The following is a 17,491-nucleotide window of genomic DNA, read 5'->3' as shown; positions in this document are numbered from 1 at the left end:
CTATTGTTTTCAAGCTTGGAATCCATTTGCCGTACTGATGTACAAATTTTACTTGTAAAATTATTTATGAGAATGAAAAATGTGATACTCTGTTTAATTTGCATGCAGTATGCAGCTTAATCCAGGTGCTTTAGATCAGATAAGTGTCTTAGAATCAAGTTTTGTAAAGAATTAGAGAGCATGGCATTAGTAATAATGACTCTTAGCTCACATAGTTTATCCACAGAATTTCTTCTTTGCTCTGCTCCCTTTAGGAGTTACCACACTGGATCATCTGCCTCCATCTCATCCTATTACCAGCATCTTCTTCTGTCACACCAGCCTTCGTCTTTCACTACATCCATGAACCTTCTCTGTATTCCTCCTCTCTTCCTCCTGCCTGGCAGCTCCCTGTTACACATCCTTTGCCCATTATATCCACTATCCCTCCTCCGTACATCCAAACCACTTCACCCTTCTTTCTCTAACTTCAGGAATATAAAAAGTCATGGTATTGGTATAGTCTACGCTTTATTGCTTTTCTGAACCTCAATACTTTAAAAATTACTACAACTACAACTTGAGCCGTGTTGTGTTAGCCTACATTTGTTTGGCAAATTGGCAACATTAAAAGAATGAAATATCTGCACTTGGCGGCTCTGCAGTGTAACTGTAGATACAAAACTATCACTGGATTACTTTGGTAGTGAAGAAACTGAGAAAAGCCTAATCATTCCCATGCAAGTCGTGGAGTTGGCAGGAGTTTTGTTTTTCTCTTATTTCTCATGAGATTCATAGATGTTTATTCATGCTGAATGTGGGAGATAAATAATTACATCTCCAGATCCTGTAAGATGCTCTATTTGTGTGAGTGTGTTTAAAGTTACAGTTTTGACACAACTTGCAACAATCAGCTACGAATTCAAAAGTGTTTACAAGGAGAATCTGCTGCAGTAACTGTGAGAGGTAACCCTGAGCAAACCTCTCATTGTTTTTAAAAGACCTGTATGCACCTGTATCTTTTAGTTTAGGCAGTATATTTGTCTCGTGCCCTCTGCCGACTCTTTCTCCTCCTCCTCCCAATAACCTCCTCAAGAGGTACTCGTCACATCTTGAAATCTTTGCCATGCTCTTTACAAGTTCTGCTTGTTCTGATGTTAAAATTTACAGTCCAGTGAGATTTTTTTAAAGCGAATGCGTTTGACACGGTCTTTACTTGGTTAAGACTTTAGTAACTTTTTAACTAAAATCCACAGGGTGCTTTGCTGCAACTCATTCACTTTCCCATAATTTTCCCGCTTTCAGCTGTAAATCAAACAGCCTGAGGATGGCACAGTACTTTAACACAAAGGAAGCGGTTCTATAGCGCTGTGGTGCAGATGATGAAATTAGAAACACCGTGAGATTGTGAGGAACGAGAAATAACAGGCGTCTTTGACAGTGGATGAACGCGACACATTGGGTATCAATGTGAATCACTTGGCGTGGGCTTCTCATTTCCCGAAATCCTGGGACAAAAAATGCGTGAGTAGGATGGAAGGTATGCAAATATCCTCTTAGGGACAAAGATGGAGACACTGTAAAAAGATGGGTACACAGTGAGGAAGAGCTGAATGATCCAGTCAGAACAGTAGACTAACTGAGCGTGGGCAAGAGTGTGAGATTGAGTGCAACAGAATGACAGAAAGGGTCTGCGTCGGACATGTAGCCATGCGTGGCCACGAGAACACAGGCTCTTTGTGTGGAGGAATGTCGTTTTCATAACAGCGCATTTCTTCTGGGGTAACCACAGGCCAGCGCGGTCCATCTGCTGGGCCTTTGTGAAACTATCTCCCACTCCAGTGGCAGAAAATAGGGGAACACAATTAGCATGCGCCCCGCACCTTATTCCACCATTCCACTTTCCGCAAACCTAATTCGTGCAATCCACCCTCCCACACTTTCTCTCTCGTCACCCTCTTCACCTATATTCCCCTTTCTTCATAACTGGATCATGGGTGGTGGAGGATGGCCCGTTCTGCATTGTTTTGGCTTTCACTGGTTCAAATCCTCTTCACAAAGTAGGCGGGAGGGAACTGGGGAAGCCAGCAGGCACCTTCAGGCTGTGAAGGGAGCTGTTGAAGTTCTGAATGGGTTGAGGGCATCGAGAGGCCCTCGGTGATGTGGTGGCATGAAATCCAACAAGCCAGGGTTCACTCACCCCCAGGCTGAGGCAGGTTGTTCTTTTCGAAGGTTGAATATCTCATTATGGTTTTCAGCATTCCCTCCACCTTTCCTTTTGTGTGTATTTGTATGTGAATGTATGTGTGTTTTTTGTGCGTGGCTGCTTCAGTATGGTAAGGGGCATGTGTTGACGGTGCACTCTTGGAACAATTAAGCAGATATGCATAATCACAGTATAAGATGTGATTTCTTTACTGAACCTTACCCAGTAATCTTACATCTAACTTCCAAGGAGATCAGTATGGGAAATATTTTGTTTGTCATTCCTAATTTTTAATTAATTGTTTTTTTTATTCCCTTGTAATTAAATTGTGAATTGCCTGTGCACCCCAATTCCAAGAACATGCAATTAAGCAAATTGTTAACATACAGTAAAATAATGCTGAAGATGTTCTGTTGTCTAACACATTTCAACATGATAGTTTTAACTTTTAAACTACATTAATTTAAATTCATATTCTATACGTGCATTTATCAGGATACCATACATTTTCATATACTCTCACATAAAGTTTTTGTAGCATCTCAGTGCCTTTTGCTATTACCCAGGATACTCCTCACTAGCTAACCAGACAAGCTATGAGAACAATGTGGCACTAATTCTAGTGCAGGAGTATACTCCAGCCAGGCTGTGTAAATATTTTTCTCATATGATCAGCAGCAAATGTCCAAAGAATGGGTGAAAGGACATTTCTTTCTACATGCTTGCAGAGTTATTTTATGAAATTAAACTTGTTCCAATTTTCATTTCAGGTGATTATGATTACCGAAGCTGCAAAAGTTGGTTCAGAGGGTGGACATAGCTGGATGTCGTCGGTGCTGCGAGGAGAGGGAGAGGAGGCAACCGTGTAATCCCCATCATTAGTGGGTTTTAACAGGATTTGGTGGAGCTACAATAATAGAGACTCTAGTGGCCTCCACTGCGAGACCCAAAGAGACCCAACAGGGAAGAACAGCAGCCACAGAGGCATGGCTGTTCTAGAGGATTCAACGGAGACAAGGTAATCAGGATTTTTGAGTGCGCGTCTGTGAGCGTGTCTCGCTGTAATCACAAGTTTTGGTCTTTCACTCACGGCGATCACTCTCTCTTTCCCTCTCTCTCTGTCCGTCCCACACATACACATTCTGTCTCTCTGATTCCCATGCTTCGCAGCCTCATAGAGGGGTGTAAACAGAGTGTGGTTGGTGTTACCATGGTGAAGGGCGACTGTGGCCTAGGAATGGCGACTATGCCCTGCATGTGGAGAGGTCTAGGGTATGCTCGCAAGGCAGGGTATATAGCAACGCGTTCACACATACCCACAAGCACAAGCATGTATGGACTGTCTTTATCATTCTCTCCATGTCTTTTCTCCAGCTGGCGTGAACCTTTGAGACACCTATTCATAGTTTCAGCCATCACGTCCTTTGGCAACACTAGGCAAACGACATATTGGAAACAGGCCGTGACATGATCGTACAGACTTTAAACAAATATCCATGTCAGTTTAACTTATGTGCCAAATAATATATATATATATATAAACCATACGTCTATCTTCTGTAAGCAATTCTGAAATTTCTAGACTGACTTCTTCATCCAAAGTTGAAGTATTGCACCTGCCTTTGATGTCCACAAACACACACACACACGGTTTTGCTGAGCAGTGGGTGATTATGACCACTATTTTGCCCTTATCCTTTCTATTTACCTCCAAATAAAGGTGGTTAGACATTGTGAGGGGATAAAAGCAGAGTGTTAATAAGACTGTCTCCTTATGAATATAGAGAATCTGTAGGCAGTCGATGAGACGTCTGGTACTGGAAACTGCTTATAGTCTGAGTTCTGTTGATCAAACAGGTTTGGGCAGTCTTTGGTTGCATGCAGGCAAACAGTTGTGGAGAGCAATTGGCAAAAACAGTGGTTACCTTGAACAACAGCTTTTTTTAAAGCATCCAAACAGAAAGTCTTGGTGATCCCATTTCTTTCATATATTCGCATGTGAAGAGCCGGTCTATCTGTTTCACCTAATCAAACATTCTCCAGAGTCCAGCAATTTCACTGGGGAGCACAGGATTAACAAAATTTGCCAAGATGTCACTGAAAACTACAAAAAATATATCCCAAAAGAACTTGATCTAAACAAAAAGTAATAAAACAATAAAATAAATGTTTAAGTAACCGAGTCTCTTTAAGGTTAGACTTAGTTTGCAAAGTTTCCAAACTAAAAAGCAGTTCTCATGAAAGTGGAGGTTTGTGACGAGCTATTTTGTTTACAGCTGAAGACACACACAAAACCATATTACTCTGACACACACACACACGTGCAAAGATCACAATGATGAATCTCCCACTGCACCATGATGAATTCCCTCTGAATGGAGTACACAGTGTACCCTGACCATGAAATATGGACCTCTGGGATGCGAGTCCTCCCGCGTCCGTCTCTCACTGAACAAATTATTGCTTTTACCAAACGTGACTCTGCTGCTAAACATCTAAAATACACATGACAGCAGACACGCATAAACCACCAAGCTTGCACATTAAGATGTTTTCATGTTCATTACCTGCACTTTAGTATACACCATGTCTCAGTTTATCATGGACAATGTATTGTTGATTGCTTCAAAGCAATTAGTTTGCTGCAAGGCTGAATCTAATGGTCATTAGTATGACTTTACAAACACCTCTTGGCATAACTTCCATGTTGTATTTCTATTCTACTTTATTTCTATTTAAGATCTTATTAGCAGAAGATCTGCTATGCATCCCTTTTGATAAGAGAAAATATTTAAGTTAAAGTGAAAGAAATCAATACTATACTCAATCCAGTGCCAGTCTTATTAAATCCTAACAAACAAGCGGGCTTTTAAAAGGCTGCATATGAAAAGACTGCAGTCAGATATGTTATCAAGCTGTAGGATCCCTCTGGATAATGCGCTTGATAGAAACTTGGCCATGGAATCATATTCATAATATTAAAAACCTACAGCAGTCATGAACTGAATACATAATTAACACCCAATATATAAGAGTCTAATAAGGCTAATGGTGTTTTACAAATATTAGAAGAGACATATGACCTCATTAGCAGAGGCTATTTTCTTTACACTTGTACAGACACACTGGCTAAAACAGGTCTCGATCGCCTGATTTCACCATATCAATACACTTCATTCAAGACTTAAAACTAAGGATAAATTATCAATCGCTGCATCTGTTGCTCAGTTCACACATTGCCAAAGACTTGACTCTTTCTCTCTATGGATTAAGGCACTTTTGTCTATTTACAATTTCATTAGTTGCTATGTTTGTATGCATCTCACAGCTTAAAAATCTTGTGATTTTTTTGCCAGCACCAAAACAGGAGCCAAAGGGATTTAATACACTGAGCAGTCATTCAAAAAACAGCCTGAAACAGTGTTGGGCTTTGGACTGCGTTCACAGTGGCCATCTGCAAGCTGCTGCACACCAAGAACTGAGGCTCACTGGTCTAGAGTCATGATGGCAGAGCTGTGTGACGCTGGCTCCAGAATAAACAAGCCATTTGACTGGACAACCGTCATAAAAGCAACTATTGATGTTGCCTAGTTTTTTTTTGTGGGGGGGGGCTCGTTTCCACCATTGTGCGTTGTTTCGTGGCATGAGTCTTGCTGGGTGAACTGCTGGCTCACTTTCACATTGATTTCTGAAGTGGTAATTGTCTGTGCTGTTTGCCTTAAACTGTTTGTCATTTAACTTTCACGTGTCTTTATCGACATTCTGTTAGAGCCGATGGATGTTTGAGGAAGGGCCGTCGTTTGTGTGTCCATTTTATCGACTCCCAGCATTCTTCTCTGTGTCCGGATCAATGGCGGTCATCCGACTCAGTCTAATCTGCGGCAGCCATTCCAGTCATTCGGGGGTCACATACCTCGGCCATGTGTCTGCTTTTAGCAAGTGTAGGACTGTTGCACCGGTTCACCTCACACATGCAAGCCACTGCAGACACGATCACAGACTAGCTTCCACACCCACCAGCACACATGTTCACTACCCTTGAATGTATATATTTATTTACACACATGTGGCCATCAGACAACTGGTCAGCATACTAAACTTGACACATATACGCACCCTTCTTTCACTCACTCTCTTACACACACACACACACACACACACAGTCAAGCCCCTCCAATAAACCCCATGTGTCTCATTTCCCTCCCTTATCCCTAAGGCCCTGCCACCCCATGTGGAGCAGGTGGGCGACAGGCAGACCAAAGTCTCTGGAAAAACCACCACACACACACACACACACACACACACACACACACACACACACACACACACACAGTCTCTCTCTTTTTTTAGTCTGGTTTTTCTCGCTCTCCATACACCACCTCTTAATGACCAGAGATATGTTAAAAAAACAGCTCTCTTAAAGCAGCAGCCTCCCTCAGCCACTTAATTTGACATGCTTCGGAGGGAAACAAAGAAAGACCCCTATTGTGGCTTTCAACAGGATCCAATCAAGCCTGCCACTCAATTAGCTATGGAGGGCAGAGAACAAGCACATAAGGATCAGTTTTATTAAGGCCTTTTTAATGCTACTGTAATGTTATATGCTGAAGGTAAACCTGCCTGTTAATGGAGCTGACTGGTTGTCAAACCACTCACTTTGCAATCAGGCGAAGCAACATCGCCATTTTTAAAAAATACTGATGACAAGAGGAAAGACAAAAATCAATATTGATTTTCTCCATGGCTCCAGATGCTGTAAGTGAGTTATATTATCTCAGGAAAAATGAGTCACACCCAAATAAAGATGCACAGGTGAAAAACCCATTGATGGATGGACAAAAAGCAATAAAGGTAGGTGACAGACTGGGGAGTGGGGGTCAGCCAGACAAAGCGACAAAGAGTTTAAAAAAAAAAATCGATTTTTGAGAGCAACTAGGCCGCCATAAAATGAAGGAATACCTTTTGTATGTCCTGTATTGCTGTTTATTGACAACACAAAAAGCAGAAAAAAAATGGTTTTCTTTGACATTAGTTTTTAACTTATCTGCAGTTTATCTCTGTGTTTGTGTGCTTGGATGTTTGTTTTTTTTTAAAAAGCAGGGCACAAGTCTATAGGGACATCGTACAAGGTAAAGAGGGATTTGGCAGACGGTGAGCTGAAAATAGAAAACAACAAAGAGGTAATGAAGGGAAAAAGTCCAGACTGCTAAGTGATTTCAGGTCTCAGCATTTTGCTCTGAATTATTCCCTCCTGATTAACCAAAACTTTAAAAGAAACCAGCGCAGCAGGCCCCCGAAGTTCAGCTTGATGGTTCAAAATGTGAGGGTTTTACATTTATTGAGCTAAAACAGGAGTTCACAAAGCAACTGTAATTAGTATTAGGTCATAAAGAATAAAATAATCCTGAAGATGCTTAACTTACAATGGCCTGAATTTATTCCTTGTAATTATTCCATAAATGAAAGCAGAATTAATGCCTGTCTCTCTAAAACTGCACAAATTGAGGTACAATCACCCACCTGGCAGCGATGTATAATGTCCTGTTCATAATCATGATGAGCTGAATGTCCAGTTTGTGCCGCTGCGTGTTGTTCCTTCCAGGTTTGTGGCCTACAAATGCTGGATACTGCTTTGTGTCTGCAAGAAGGAGGACAAAAATTAATCCCTGTGTGTGCCCACTTATTGTAGCTCGTGTGAGGGATTTTGTAATTTGGCTTTCAAAGCTTTTGTCATACGTCCCAGGAGTTTGGGGTCAAATGTCAACCTATGTGTCTTTGCTGGATAAGAAAACGCCACCGCAATTGTCAGCTGAGGCTCTCGTGTAACCATAAATTGTAGGCTAAAAATATGCTGCACTGTACCATGCAATCGTTCTATTGTTAGTGGCTTTGGATGAAAGCGCTTAGTTTGAATAAACACTGTGATAGAGGAGCGCAGGTCTATGTGAGGCTTTCTGGCCTGCGTTTCAGTTCCCTCGGACAGCGTTAAGCCCAAAGTGAGCACAGCAGGACAGGACAGGGAGAGACACATAGAGAATCAGCAGAAACAATGACCATATCTTTATAGCCTGCCACAGCATTTACACTATCACACACAGCATTAGGAGCCCAACAGAAAAATAGCGGATTATCCTTTGATGTAGGGTGGGCTCCATTTCAAATTCTGCCTTAAGTCTTTCGTTTTTGTGTGTGTAGAGGGGCTATCCTTGGGCGCCAAATTACACTCCATGCCTTCAGAATGCGTTGAGTGTAGGGGATGGTGGGGGTTGCTGAGGAAAGAAGTGTTGAGAGGGATGTGGACGAGTGAAAAAGGATAGAACAAGTGACACAGATATCGAGAAGGGGATTTGCGAAGTACAAAACAAAGAGGAAAGGGAAAAGAGTGCACGCAGAGAGCGAGGGAGGACTTGTAATGAGAGAAGGGACGGTGCTCAAGCAGAGAACGAAAGAAAGACATAAAGAAAGTGAAGAGAAGCAAGAAAAAGGATATACTTACAGTTGCCGTGTGAGATGCTAATAGGCTCACTGTCTTCGGGGAAGCCCGCCCCGGCTATTTGCAGTAGTGTGAAGTAGAGTAACAAGGCCTCTGACCTCATGGTCGCACCAACACTGCTGCTGCTGGTCCTCTACTAGAGATTTGCCTCAGCCTGTACAAAGAGAGGCAGAAGTGGTGGACAAGGAGGAGGTGGAGAGGGATGACAGAAGGGGAAGAAAGGAGGGAAAAAAGGAGTTTGTCAAACAGTGTTTTCAATTAACTCTTTCATAAATTCAGGCTTCTTGGGTTCTGCATGAAACAAAGTAATGAGGAAGGCTGGAGACTCGATCACAGGCAGAAACAGAAAGGAATTACCCAAAGAATTTTCACTCTACCAGATTTAGCTGTTTGTGCATTTTGTATGGCCCAATGCAGTGTGCCAGAGATGTATTTGTGTATGCAATTTTGATGACTCAAGTAAGCCACGATGGAAGCAAAACAAAATTAATTGGATTAGGGGTGGTGATATGCGTCACAGATCGATGTCAAGCAGAGAAGATCTCTGTGCCTCTCTCTCTCTCTCACTGACTCTGTCTGTGACAGGGTCTTAGTGAAGTGTAAGAGCTCTCGGTGAGATTAGCCTGCTGAGAAGTATCAGCAGCACCTGATAATGGAAAGGAATGGCAGGCACCTAATTTGCCACTTGTCTCTTACAAAGGTAGCAATCCCATGTCCTAACTCCTACAGGTTGATGACTTCTACGGACTCAATTACAAGTCTGGCTATTAAATATTTCATTTTCAGCACTGCTCTGGTTGGAGAACTGTTTCCATTATTTCCTATTCATCTTTTTTATTTTTGCATTTGGTCTCCACACGTGGTATCTGTTCACAGGATTCATCATTTCCATGCTTCACCATTCATCTCTTCTATTCCAGCCGAGCAATGCATGCTGATAGGGTTGTGCTGGGTTTCAAACGATGGGCTGTCGAGTCATTTGTTCCTCCTTTATGCAAGTTAGGGATGTATAGTATGACTCTGGAAACTCCCCCCAAACTTTTTATCCATCCATTGTCGATGTAAAATGAAAGTTGATTCTCAACTCTCCTCATTTCTTTCCAGTGTTTTCAAAAACAATTTTGCCAGACTCAAAATTTTGTCAAAGATCCACCATGTTGGTTACATTTTATAATCCATGAGAAGACAGCCACCATGAGGCTTTCAACCAATCAGGTTCAGCTTAGTGTTTGCATGATGTAGGAGGCTGTAGGAGAGGGAGAGTCAATTTTAATCATCTATTGTGGCACTGTCTAATACAGGAGTGAGCAATTCAATTCACCATGGGGCCACATGAGAAACTGGGACTGTTGTGGAGGGCCACAACCCTAAAAGGAACACAGTTCGGCTCATTATTAATTTTATCTCTTTATAAGCTTCTTGCTGAGGCCCTCCACAATAACCCCAGTTTTTCTTGTGGCCCCTTGGGAAAATTAATTAACCACTCCAGGTCTCGTAGCTTGGCCATTGATCTTCCAAAGCTGAGGTGAAGGGAGATCCCTCATGTGCAAAAACCAAAGACACTATACAAAAAGTGAACGTAACCATAGTTACATCACCTACTGGTTAGCGAGGCCTTTTTTGCAGCAATCATTTCTGGCGCTATGACAGATAAGGGACTGGGACTAGGCTAACAACTTGTCAAGCACAAGTCAGTAGCTAATTAACATATCCTGGATAATTCTCTTTCCTGACTCTTAGAATTACCATAATTTATAGAAAAGCCTTCATGTTCTATTCAGTATGACCTGAAATTAGTCATTTAGCCCATAAAGCATTTACTGAGGTCATAAAGCACAGGAGCCGTAGCCCTTTTCCCATAGACGTCTATACAACCAAAAGTCTTTTTGCAACCAGAGAAGTGGCCCCTGCTGGTCATTAAACACATGGAAATTTAAGAAACTTTCATTTTCAGACCTTTAAACCTTGTCCATCTTTTATATGGTCTGTGGTGGGGGAAAAGTGCAACTGTGGACATCATCATTTAACTTAAGTAATAAAAAACCTAGAAAACTCCACATGCTCAGCAAGTTAATTTTTCTAATGTAACTTATATGTGCCTGCAGAAGTGGATTTTATAGGAGATACCCTAAAATCTGTTGATGTAATGTCTTCATAGCACAAACCATGGCAACTGAGCTTTTGTTGCAGCAGTTTGTGGCAACCAATTACAACCATAAATCATCCAAGACAATTATTGCGTCTGTAATCTAATCAAGAATAAAGCATTTGATTTGCATAAAGCACCTTCTTTTTTTTTTCTCTGATGAAACTGCAGGGGTGAGGTTGCTGGGTAAATGGAGTAAGGGATGCTTCAGGGATGAAGAATTGAATAAAATAGTCGATTTCATTTGCTCCAGTCTGATAAAAGTTGTTTATCCCACGCTGTATTTTCATTTGCTATTGTATGTCCAAGGGGAGCACAAACTGTAGGGAGGAAGGGGAAAGAAAAAGAGGGAGAGGGGAGGGGTAGCTTTCTCTTTTCTTTGTCATGTCTCTCTCTCTCGCTCTCTCTCCATCTCCTGTTCCCCCTTTCTCTCTCCATGCTCCTGTGAATCTCATTCAGGAGAGGAATGAAAACACTATTCACTGGTAGAATCATTTTAACACTGAGGAGAATACCAATACTAAAGCCTGGATACGACCTTGATCTCACAAGCCGCTCCATTCCCCTCCCTCCTTTCTCATTCCCTGGTCTAGTCCTCTTATCCTTAAACTCGTTTTTTTATGTACTACTATATTTTATGAAGGGAAAAAAATACAAAAACTGATTTTTCCTGCAGCTTTCCTTCATCATACAGTACAGGCTGACTGAGCTGAGCTTGCACTGCACACTGCGACTTTATACAAATTGTAAATAAAAATGGGCTTTTTCTAGACAGTACAATGAACAACTTTAGAGGGCTTAAATGTACGTGTGGCCTGAGTTTTGACCCTGAACTCCTCCAGTAATTGACTGATTGATGAGCAGAAAGTGGCATAAGACAGAGGGGTTACCCTATAGGGACCTAACTCAATGGATGATGGATGGAGGCTGCACTGACCATGAAATCAAGATGTGAGCGCTGTACAGTAAGGAGGAATAACTATAATTGTATTTTTAGATAGGACCTAATTATGTCGGAAATACCTGTTTCTTCCACGTAGATCCTGTACTTGTATTTTTTTTTAAACATCAAGAGATTAATCATATGGTAGACATTTCTTTTAATCAGTGGACGCCTAAGGAGAGGCGCATCGTCCATCTATATCAGTGGGTTGTAAAAAACTGTTAGACAAACCATCTCACACTGCCTACTCTGATACACAAAATAAATTGAGCACAAAATGGCTTAAGTGAAACCCCTAAGACTTCCAGTGGCCCTTTCATTACCAGCTGCCACACATGAGTAACAGGAGGCAGAGCAAATTGCTTCCTTGTGTGAGAGTGTTACCGTGTGTGCCTTAGACTCTTATTTAAAATGTTACCTTTATAAAGTACTGTAGACATCTGTAAAGACGCGCGCAAACCGAGAACATCCCGCAATTCAAGCTTTGGTAATAAATTACCTGCTAGCAAACATCTGAATCGCACAGGTGGGAGCGTGTGGATTTCCTCTTTTGTAAAAGCTCTCGTTGACAAAGTGTCGTAAGAAATAAAGTGGAACAGTGGATCCCTTTGTCTCCTACTCAGGCTTTTAATAGCTAATAACATTTTGAGAACCTTAGCTGCTGCTCCTTTACAACTCCTGCAGACTTGTAGTGATAAAGTAGCACTTTGTGTGTGCGCGCGAGAGAGGGGGTGGAGTTAATCAAGCTGGATGTTGGCAGGAGGCCGCCAGCAGGTAATAAAAACACAAGGACCCCCCAGAATCCCTCGCCGTACCACATCATCTTATGAATAACACACATGTGCATGCGGGCACATTCACGCTCAGTTGCCTTGTGGTGCGCAAAACTAGAAGCAGAGAGCCTGAAAAAACACACATAAATCCCAGTGATAAAGCAATAAGCAAACGCATACATCTCGAAGAAGACAAACAATCACAGATGCAGGCAGCTACCCGTGGGGGCAGCTGACCCAAGCTGCATTACCTTTAACAATAAACAAATTAGCTGCCTAATTATGTTATTGCTGCTGTTGCATCAACATGTTAACTATGGTTGCTTGGAGCTTAAACATGAACACAATAACACACATTTATTATAAAGACAAGGTCAGCCAGAGTGCGCTTTAGGTGATGAACGGGAAGGAAATGTTGGGCAACATTTAGCTATAGGTTTGTTTGTCGGTCTCGTTAAATCTACAAACAAACGTAAAGCACACAATCACACACCTACACACCTAGTTAGCCTTGACAAGGTCCCAAATGTTCATCTTCTGAAGTCCCCACTTTGCTAATTGCAGTGGAGTGAGAGACTGCCATTCAATTACATGTGGAGGAGACCGGCTGATGAAAGACTGATGCTTCTGAATTTGCTGGTAGCCCAAGAGAAACAGCAGCGACAGTCTGTTAGCTAAAAAACAACAATTTTGTTGAGAGACAAAGCCATATAGGAGGATTGTCTATCAGAAGAGTGTGATGTGAAATTGGTACAAAGCCATACAGCCTGAAGAGGGAAGCTGTCTGGGTGGGTGGACGGGTCCACAAAAAGCAGAATTTAACACAAAAGGCAGCTTTTTATTTTTGTTTCCTACATTTTGACCCAAACTGTGTGTTAGCGTTAACCAAGTGTAACTGTAGCGCTGTATGATCAGATAGGAGTTTATTTATGACAGCTTTGCTGCAATTGCTGCACACTCCTGTGGATACTCATGTATTTGTGTTTGATCGTTCGCACTTAACTTCACTTCACGGCCATCAGTCTGTACTTGAGACCTTGCCTTTGGATTGCTGCTACGTATAGGTGGATTTACAAGGCACAGCTTTACAGAACAGACCTCTTGTGTGGGTGTGCCTAATGTTCTCTCATCAGACAAATTGCACAGCAGAGATGATGATATTTTCAAACATCTCATTGTCATTACAGAGTATAAGAGACATTTGTTTTTGCAATTGGCTTTTTGATCATCTCAAGGAATGGAGGACGTGTTCCATATAAAGGTTTTAAAGTAACAGCTTCTGGTAAATGCTGTCTGACAGCTTTGATACGAGCGCAGTCTGCTTGTGTTTATATTTGGCAATCTGGGTAATGTCCACAGATTGGTTTTGAAGGTTTTACAGATGACAGGAATGCCAAAGAGAAGGGTAGCTTACTGGCAATGTGCTGGTACGTGTCTGTAATTATGGTCAGTCACCACATTTACAGCAGTTGCAGCCATTTGTATCTGTAATTGGAATTTCACAATATACATAATGGAGGCCACATTAGTATTCGTTTTATCTCTTTTGTGAATTTTCAGTAGTAATGAAAGTGTTGGCCTAATTACGTGTAGTCCTTTTGGAACTACTCCTGAAGAAATAGTTCCAAAGAAAATTGTTGACACATGTTCTGTGAAGAAGAGAAACTATTATGTGTGTGTGTGTTTTTTTTTAAAAGTCATTTTGTGTTTCTGTGATTTGAGTCACCTGCAGTGTGCTTGGGTAGAGGCAGAAAAGTAAAAAGAGAGGGATCAAAACCTGGACAAATGGAATCAGAACTGACAAAATACCTCCAAACAAGAGATAAAGCAAGGGTTCAAACATTAGTAAAACCAGTAAAAAAAAAAAAAAAAAAAAAAAGTATGTCTGAGAGTAAGTAGTACCTTGTATGGTTGTTGCTTTTCAGAGTTGCTGGAACCCAATGAAAGCTAAAGTGATTTTAAAGGCGAATGAGTGACAGCAGGGTAATTCCAAAAACTTCAGAAGTTTCTGTTGTGTGACAATCTCCCAGCGTTAAAGAGAAGAAACAGGCTTTACACACGCGTGTTAACACAGCACAAATCACATCACCAGACCGCACTAAAACCAGACGCTTTTACAACACAGCCACAAAAATATCATATTGCTAAACCCCAACCGAGATGCCACTACTATCCACTATGTCACCTGTTCACAGGCCTGCTGGAAGAAATGCTGTTTGGAGGTGAAGTATGAAAGCAGATGAGAATCGGACCAGGTAGAGAAGGTTGAAAAGACAGACAGGTGAGAGCAATGCATTGATCCACCATATGGGAATAAAAAAAATGGAACACATCCAACCACCTAGGGCTCCCAAATGGGGAGGATACCTTGCCAGGTGTTTACCTTGTCAGTCCTGGCCTGATAATCAGAGAGAAAAGACAGGAGGAGCTGTCTGCCTGAACCCAAGAGGCCATGATAAGAAGAGCGAATGGAAAGAGAGTGAGAAGGAGGAACTTGTCTGTCTTTCTGAGACCAAGAGCCAAACTAGCATCCAATATAAACACACACAGACAGACACACACTAGCATGCATACTCCTACAACAATCCTTGAGCTATCAAAAAGCATACTGGTGTTTTCCTGTTCCTCCTTCGTTTTTCATCCCTCAGATGCTGCTTTGAAACGAATATCTGTATGGTGGTAATCCATCATGGTTTGATTATTAAAAGACAATGAAGTGGACATGAATGAAGCACCCTGTCGCTTTAGGCTCTTTATGGAAACAGAAGCCAAAATCCGAGAACGTCTCCCTTTAAAGAGGTGACGGATTGATTCTGGAGGACAGCCAAAGACGACTCAAAAAGACGAAGAGAGGGGGAAAAAAGGGGGGAAAGAGAGACAGGAGAACAGCATGGGAATAGAGAGGCAAAGTGCCAACTTGAAACAAAGATATTCAGAGACTGGTGATAAGTGCCTATCTTTATAACACTGCCTCTGTGATCTAACAGCTATTAGGCCTCGACATGCCTCTGTGATTCTTAATCATTAAAAACAATTATCTGTTGTGAAGCAATGGATATCCTTTTCCAGGACGTTTTCAGGACACTCTTCGTAGCAAATTACCATAGATATAGAAATGAGGATAAAAGAAAAAAGTTAAACCTAAAAGAGACACGAGGAAAGGAAAAGAAAAGATAGCAAAGCAGGGAGGGGAAAAGGAGGGAAGGTTAATGCGTGTTCACTGTCTGAGAATGATCCAAAGTAAACTGACATCACACCAACCTCGCCACCAGCACAAATCAGCAGAGGAGAAAGATGAGAAGAGATAACTACCACTCTACAGTGTTTGTGAAAGTAGGTCAGGAACTTGTTGGGCTGCTGGGCCAGAGATGAGCTTCCAAATTTACCCTGGAAAACCTCTAACAGATAAATGTTTAACCCTCAAGACAAATATATTAGACAGAGGTAGAGTTAGTTTAAATGCTAGAAACAAATGATAAAGGGAAATAGCGTGCATTTTACTGCTGACATGTTACTGTGCTGCTAAGAGGGCATGGCTCTAGCAATGGCAGAACTGGTCAGGCAGTTAGTGAATCCACCATAATACTGAGCAGTTGCAATGCAAACTTATTTTGCCATTTAAAAAACTGTATGTATTGTGTTTGAAATAATGCTAAATTCTTTTGTTTTTAGTGGAATCAACAGGTTTTGGGTGGGAAAAAAATCTGTTTTCTTTTCTTAGTTCATTTTTTGGCAGCATGGTGCTGCAGTAGTTAGCACTGTCACCTCACAGCAACAAGGTACCTGGTTCAAACCCAGCTGGCGTCTTTCTGTGTGGAGCAGGCATGTTCTCCCTGTGCCTGCGCGGGTTTCCAGGTATTCCTCCCACAGTCTGAAGACGTGAATGATTCCAAGGCCGATAGAGTGTGCAGAATAAAGCGCCGAATGAATGTAGCTTGTAGTCTTTGAGTGATCAGCAAGACTAGAAAAGTGCAAGTACACTGCAGTCCATGCCCTACTGATCAGTCAAGTCACAGCAGGCTTTGATTACATGCAAGTTAACAGTCCATGCTCAGTGCAAATGAGGGCTGGCTTTTGCCAAAATGCACTGGATAATGACTAGCTATAATCTGGTGACCATTTAGTTTTTTATTACAAATTTTTACATTTTTCTGCGTTAGCAATTTCTGAAAACAGCCTATAATTTGCTTTGTATGCACAATAGCAAATGTTAGGATGCTTATAATATATATAATATTAATTAATATATCTGGTAGATGCCAGATAAACTTTTCCACCTTAGCATGTGAACATGTTCAGCATTTAGCACCTAACCTGCAGCGTCTTAACCCAGTGTCAGAAAGACTCTTGTTCTAAGTCTTGATTTATTGCTCTTTGTCAGGCCCACATAACAAGTTGCCCAAAATGTTGCCTCACTACCTCTCTCAGGCATAATGAAAACATTTTTCCCTTATTAAAATCATTCCTCCTTTTCTCGAATCTCTCTTTCTACTAATTATATTTCCAAATCTCCCTGAGAACAGCAGCAGAGAAGAAAAAGGTGAATGTGGGATGTAGGTTGCTCCTTTCCTTTGCTTCGTCTGAAAAAGGCATTTATGAATCAAAACAAGACCCACTCAGTGACACACATTCAACCACACACCCCAACACAAAGCCCAACGCACATCACACAAACAACGGCTGCTTAAGAGATCCCCCCCCCCCCCTCTCAAAAAACAGGAGGTTACACGTTTAAATATCAGAGCTTTTTCCAGCCCTGTCAATCATTGGTTGTGACGATATTAGCAGGGCACCCTAATCACTCTGCAAGCAGCTGATACAGAGCTGTGTGGGCAAAGCAGACAAAATTGCTGCTGATAAGGACATGCTTGGTAGCACATGGCCTTCTCTGTCTCTTTTGATCCAATTATCTCTTTGGTCTGAAACTCTTCTATCTCAGTTTCTTAATATT

At 41.6% G+C, this 17,491-nt stretch overlaps 1 protein-coding gene across 3 annotated transcripts in view; it reads right to left on the bottom strand.

The window, feature by feature from the left end:
- The window catches only part of sema6a (sema domain, transmembrane domain (TM), and cytoplasmic domain, (semaphorin) 6A), a 103,301-nt gene that overhangs the window by 49,868 nt on the left and 35,942 nt on the right, over positions 1 to 17,491 (bottom strand). For all 3 annotated transcript variants that reach the window (XM_086314806.1, XM_086314807.1, XM_086314808.1), the window contains exons 2-3: positions 8,682 to 8,832; positions 7,706 to 7,823 (exon numbers count right to left, since the gene is read on the bottom strand). In XM_086314806.1, the coding sequence (XP_086170932.1) occupies positions 7,706 to 7,823; positions 8,682 to 8,781 (218 nt within the window). In that variant the 5' untranslated portion in view covers positions 8,782 to 8,832. The remainder of the gene's footprint in view (positions 1 to 7,705; positions 7,824 to 8,681; positions 8,833 to 17,491) is intronic.

Source organism: Aulonocara sp. 'chitande type north' Nkhata Bay, linkage group LG12 (assembly GCF_057382095.1).
Source record: "Aulonocara sp. 'chitande type north' Nkhata Bay isolate Kocher_YH1m ecotype deep benthic linkage group LG12, A_spYH_male_GT1.1, whole genome shotgun sequence".
NCBI classification, from domain to species: Eukaryota; Metazoa; Chordata; class Actinopteri; order Cichliformes; family Cichlidae; genus Aulonocara; species Aulonocara sp. 'chitande type north' Nkhata Bay.
Note: the sequence above shows the minus strand (reverse complement) of the source record. Positions and strands in the feature narration are given on the sequence as shown.